The sequence below is a fragment of the Prosopis cineraria genome, unplaced genomic scaffold (assembly GCF_029017545.1).
Source record: "Prosopis cineraria cultivar Desert tree isolate PC_DT_omini unplaced genomic scaffold, ASM2901754v1 PC858, whole genome shotgun sequence".
NCBI lineage: Eukaryota > Viridiplantae > Streptophyta > Magnoliopsida > Fabales > Fabaceae > Prosopis > Prosopis cineraria.
The window spans coordinates 1-6,143 of NW_026556183.1; the positions used below are offsets into that span (position 1 = coordinate 1).

General features: G+C 33.1%; 1 protein-coding gene across 1 annotated transcript; it reads left to right on the top strand.

Moving 5' to 3' along the window:
* Positions 1-243: 243 nt before the first annotated feature.
* On the top strand, positions 244-5,844 carry LOC129298601 (F-box protein At2g26850-like; the record flags this gene model as incomplete). Its single annotated transcript, XM_054937029.1, has 9 exons — positions 244-324; positions 414-519; positions 869-937; positions 3,822-4,212; positions 4,318-4,388; positions 4,517-4,686; positions 5,200-5,277; positions 5,369-5,547; positions 5,782-5,844. Coding segments are annotated over 9 exons (1,208 nt in total), but the record flags the coding sequence as incomplete, so codon positions are not given.
* Positions 5,845-6,143: the final 299 nt, after the last annotated feature.

Consider the following 6,143-nt stretch of genomic DNA (forward strand, 5'->3'; position numbering starts at 1 on the left):
ATTAAATGCATCATCTTCAAATAATTTTTCTCTCTTAGGTAACATTCTAATTACTTACTTTTGAAAACTTTTGAAAGGTTAAAATTGAAAGAAAGTAAATTAATTAACGATCTATTTTTATACAAATTAAAGTCACTAATAAAAAGGATCACATATTTCTTCTACAACGAGGCTGTATGTAAAAGCGAAAGGAGTACATGATTTGCGAGAGAGCGTTGGTACCAATTGTCTTATGATATGCAGATTGGGCGTATGCTACCATAGGACACCTGGAAACATGTGATGATGAGAATGAGAATAATCATTGTGGGTGCGGCCGAAATGGTAAGATTGTATAATGGCTTTGTGGTTTTAAGGATTGTGTACTTGAAATGGTGCTGTGGGCATCAATTATATTGTTAAGTGTGTGACAGACTTGGTGGTGGTGGAGTTCAAACAGTATGCTCCAAGATCTCGACTGAGACGCCTAGTGCTTAGCAGAAACAACTACCGGGAGCATGATGGTGGAATGGCTCGCTTGTTTGGAGGAATTAGGAAAATTCATAGCCAACACACATTGATGCCTGGACAAAATCTTTCCTCCACATCACGTACCTAAAATTTAGAGTTTGACCTCATTATATTGCTTATCTCTGGCGAGACTCCAGGCAAATAGGATAAATAATCTAAATGCTTCATGAATATGCGTTGAAAGGAGGAAGAGAAAAGGGTTAAGCCCCCATTCATGTCCACGAACTTTTCACGTATGGTTCTGCGGGTGTATTGAATTCGATTTTGGATCATTTTTGTCAAAAAATTATTTTTACATACTTATTGAATTGGCATATGATACTAGATTTTATACATACTGCGTTACTCTATTTGACAGGCGCCTGACGTTATTATATGTGGTGGGGCTTTCCCCGGCTCCGCCACGGTCAATTGATGATCCCCTAAGGTAAATTATATTTTTTATTTTTACATAGACATGATTTTTCTTATCAAAATCATTTTCAAATCTTGCTTGCTATTTTTATATCTCTTTATCCATGTTCTTATATGTTTTCATAGGATATCAAACACAAGGAGTCAATCACATCGAAGAGGAAGGTGTACTGCGACTTCTTGATGAGTTCAATCAATGTTAGTTAAATTCCATTTCAACCAAATGTTAGCTCCGTTTATTTCAGTGTAATATTAATCCTTCGTTCATATTGGCCTATTTAACTTCTTTTTTTTTTTTTTTGGAGAACTAGAAGAAAGGCATCTGTACACAGTTGCTTCCAATTTTTCAGTAAATAATCATACACACACACAGACACTTAAATAGGCTAACACTGATCTCATTCATGTTCGTCTCACTTCGGACTACAAAATAGTGCCGTTTAATTAAATCATATATATAAGAAGTCAAGTAAATTGTTTTTCTACAAAAAAAAAAAACAAATAAGCTAAATATAAGCCTTAAGAGTTAATGAAATGGATATAATGATAAAAAGATGATGATTAATAAACAGATCCTATGTTCACTCAGTCTCAAGTCGTCTTCCCTTCTTCCATCTCTGAATCGAGCAAATATTAGCACGACACAAGGATTCCTAACTTTGTCTTCTATTAAGGAAGGCAATGAATTTAGCTTCTCATCATATATTGATATCTCCATATTTGAAGCCCAATCACAAAAATTTAGATTAAAATAATATGGGGAAAAATATTAACAAAGTGTTGATCTCTTGAGGAGTTTTCCAACATCATTAACTGCACGATACTGTAATTTTGCCCGTTAACTTTAAAAAATAGGCAAAAAAAGACTCTAATATATATATATAATGTAAGTTAGATGTCAGTTAACTAAAAACCGTGGGGTCTCACATGTTGTATTGGGAGTAAATAGATTGAAGGCAAATATCCATAATGTACATATTATAGTATAATTTTGCTCATCAATCCTATAAAAAGCAACGCATAAATCTCAAATCCATAATAGAGAAGTATATATGAGCAAGCATTAATTGTGAATATGTAAAAAAGATTTATATTTTTTCTAACCCCAAGTACAAATATAAAAATAAATGTTTTCAAATTTATCCTGATTGGCAAAAATCTTAGTACATTTTATTCCATCGCACATCACTATCACATAAATACAATTCGTATTAGAATCCATTTAAAAATACAATACGTCCAAACTTTCCCCCGCCCTCCAATTGTCAATCGCATTCTCTCTGCAAAGGACCTCTCAAATGGATCGACACAGGAGAAAGAGAAGGTTCTAGCAAGTGATAAATTTGTTTAATTATTCTTCTCAGACTCTAGCAAGTGATAAAAATTTATTTCCACAACGTATAAATCAGTGGGTTGCGTTTTTCTCATTAGCAGAGAGGGTATTTGTTTTGTTTCTTTTTATTGAGTAATTCAATAATTATTGTGTCGATCTTTGTCTTTTGGCTCCCATTAAATATTAAGAAAGTTATTAAATGTTAGAATGTCTTATTTTTAAAGCATGTATGAATATATTTAATCGGATTAAAGTTAGAATTTTATTAAATTTTTAAATAGGGTTAATGGGATTTAATTTTTTTATAATTTTAGAAAAAATATTAAAAGTGATCTATAAATATAATGAGAGAAAGTATACATATACTCTATGTATGCATGCGCATCTTGGCAGCACTCCAACTGGATTGGCCAGAGTTTTGTGAAGGCAATGACAAGAAGAAGCGACATAGAATTCATCCCTTACATTCTTTAATTAGTTGTTTAATTTGTCACGTTGAACAAACTGCCCAACTTCATGGACAATTTTTTTTTTTGTCATAAAGTCTCTTCAGAATTCAGCCCAAGCAAAAATATGTTTTTCAAATTTATATTAATTTTTATTATAAATTAGCTGGATATTTTATTCCATGAGTTATGCTCCTTTCATTTTTTATTATAAAAGAAACTATCATACTTTCTCCGTTCAAAAATATAAGGTATTTTTTTAAGAGTTGAATATTTAAAAATGTAAGGTATTTTTAATCTTCTAAGGTGTAATTATTGTCTTTTTTTCAAAAGTGCCCCTATTGATAATGACTTTATATTTATTGTAGGGTGTTTAATAGGGGTAAATGTAAAAAGATAGGGTTAGTTAAAAAGTAAGTAACTATTTTATTGAGAGGTGAAATTCAGTTAAAAATACTTTATATTTTTAAACAGAGGGAGTATACTTTATAATTTTTATAAGTAAAAATATAAATTTTGATGAGCAATTATTATCCTTTTTCTTTTCAAATTGCCCATCATATATGGACAGTATCATAGTATCATTAAGTTAAAGGAAAAGGTAAACATGTTAATTATAAGAATATTTTAAACCAAGTTTTTCAATTTCAGACATAATTATTAATATTAATTAACTTGTTCAAATTGTATGAGTTAATTATTATTTTTATATTTAAAAATGGAGAGAGTAAGGGGGAAATAGTAATTTAGAAATGTATTAATGGAGCCTGTACTTGTCTTTTTTACATTTAACCATATTAAAATATGTAGAGATCTAGAAATAATAAAACATGGGGAAAATTGTAAATAACACATGGAAGTGCGACTATTCCAATGTGGGGGGAAAAAGAACGGTCTAACATGAGCTAGCTGCAACGCTCATTTATAGCCTGAGAGTACTGGGAATATTTTATATTTCATATACTTCTTGATGCATGTCACAATTGAATGCATCGCATATTATAGCATAGTGAATTCTTAACAAGGAAGAATACAAGGGTTAGCTTGCCCTCTTTACATGTTAGAAACACGCATCTATGTCATGAAGAACAAAACGACATTTAGTTTTTGCCTCCTAGATTTGCCAGAATCAAGCTTAGACTGCATTCTAAAACATCTTTCACCATCGGAATTGTGTGTAACCTCGGAAGTTTGCGTGGTCCTGAGGAAGAGATGTCAGCTGATGATCTCTGGAAACAACACATCCAACGAAAATGGGGTCCACTATTAGGAGAGGCAATTTATAAGGAGTGGCAACGGCATATGACATCAGCAAAACAACATAAACCTCTGGGGAACGATCACAGTGGATCAGTGGGAACTATCAGTGGTGATTGGCCACGTCTCTCTCTCGGTTCATATTTGGAAGACTCTGTCAGGCTTAGAGGTTCATTATCAAGTCATTTCATGAAAGCTCTGTATTTCTCTCTCGAGAGTGGCAAGTTCTGGTTCCCGGCTCAATTTTACAGGGTAAGATTGCTTTATTTCTTAAAAACTCTTGGATTTTTATTCTTTAAAAAGAATCAGCAGCAGCACAGTCTCTGTATGTATTTGATGTAAAATTAAGTGTTTCAGGGCACTGTTTTTGTATCTTGTGGCCATGGCTTAATTAGTTACGACTCTGGATCAGATTCCTTTCACGTACGGTAAGGAACGAGCGCTTCTTCTCTGCCAGACTTTAATTGCTGTCGCAGAATTATATTACCAAGTCATGGTTTAATTTGGTCTTTAAGATGAATATATACAGATATTGACTTCGGATCTATCGGTGCAGAAAAAAAGAAGGTGCCTGGGAGTTATTGGAGAAAAACATGGGATGGGATATGGCGAGAGCACCACCTATCGAAATTGCTCCAAATGCTCTTCATGTCTCTGATCCCAGCAATTTGAAACCTGGGGATCACATTGAAATCCAACGTAGAACATTTATACAAACATCTTATGGTACGCCTTCCTCTAAACTATTATGTTTGTTAATTAAAAAATGGATCATATAACTTGCAATATTGTTTTGATGGGAGTCGAGTTAGTTAATAAGAGAATAAGTTAAACTGAGAAAGATTGTGGCATAAATAAACAGAGGTCCATGAACCTATTCTTTAATTTCTCAACTCAAGATCTATATGTTTCAATCTTATATATAAATTACTTTTAATTGTCTTACCAGAACTAACGAGGTGTAATTAATTGATGACATTCAAAAAAAGAAATTCCCATAATTTATAACCCTTATTAAAATGCATAATCTTAAAACATTTTTACTCTCACAAGTAACCTTTTACTCTGGTCATGAAAAATTATGAATGAGTAAAATTGAAAAAAGAAATTAACAACTCATTTTTTATGCAAGTCATTAATAAAATGGACAATAAATTTGTCCTACGTGACTTGTATATAGAACTGGAGAGAATACATGATTTACAACACCTTTTCTGCAAATTCTGTCATGATAAGCAGATCGGGCGTATGCTACCATAGGACACCTGGAAACATGTGGTGATGAGAACGATAATCATTGTGGGTGCGACCGGAATGGTGAGATTATATATGGTTTTGTGGTTTTTAAGGATTGCGTACTTGAAATGGTGCTGTGGGCATTAATTAATTACATAGTTAAGTGTGACAGACTTGGTGGTGGTGGAGTTCAAGCAGTACGCTCCCACGTCTCGACTGAGACGCCGAGTGCTCAGCAGAAACAACCACCGGGAGCACGATGATGGATTGGGTTACTTGTATGGAGGAATCAGGAAGATTCATAGCCAACAACACATTGATGCCTGGACAAAAATCTTTCCCCAACATCACGTACGTACAATTTAGAGTTTGACTTCATCCTTGCTTATCTCAAATTCCTAGCTGGATCTACTCCGGCAAATATGCTTCAAAACGTGTGTTCAAAAGGAGGAAGAAATTCCATAGTCATGTTTAAATAATTTTGTCGAGAATTATTTTGGGTGCTTATTGTATTAGTATATATACAGTATGATACTGGCTAGATTTGATACAATGTTAATTCCTCGTTACTGATCTATTTGACAGGTGTCTGAGATTGTTTATATACGTGGGCCTCCATCGCCGCCGCGGTTAATGATGATCCCCTGAGCTAAATTATTTTCCATTATTGTCGTTTTTTCAAAATAGACATGATTTTTATTATCAACATCATTTGCTTGCTTATTAGCTATTTTTTTTTTTTCTTTTTCATTACTTATAAGCATCTCTCTATTTAGGAAAATAATATTCAAGAAATAATTCAATACTAAATACAGCTACTTTTTTTTATAAAAATTTGAACTTGGTTCATCAGGATGGTATGAGGGACTAAACCCAATCCCAATTAATTTTCATCGAATGTCAAGCACAAGAAATATCCATCACAGAGGAAGGTGGACTGCTTCTTC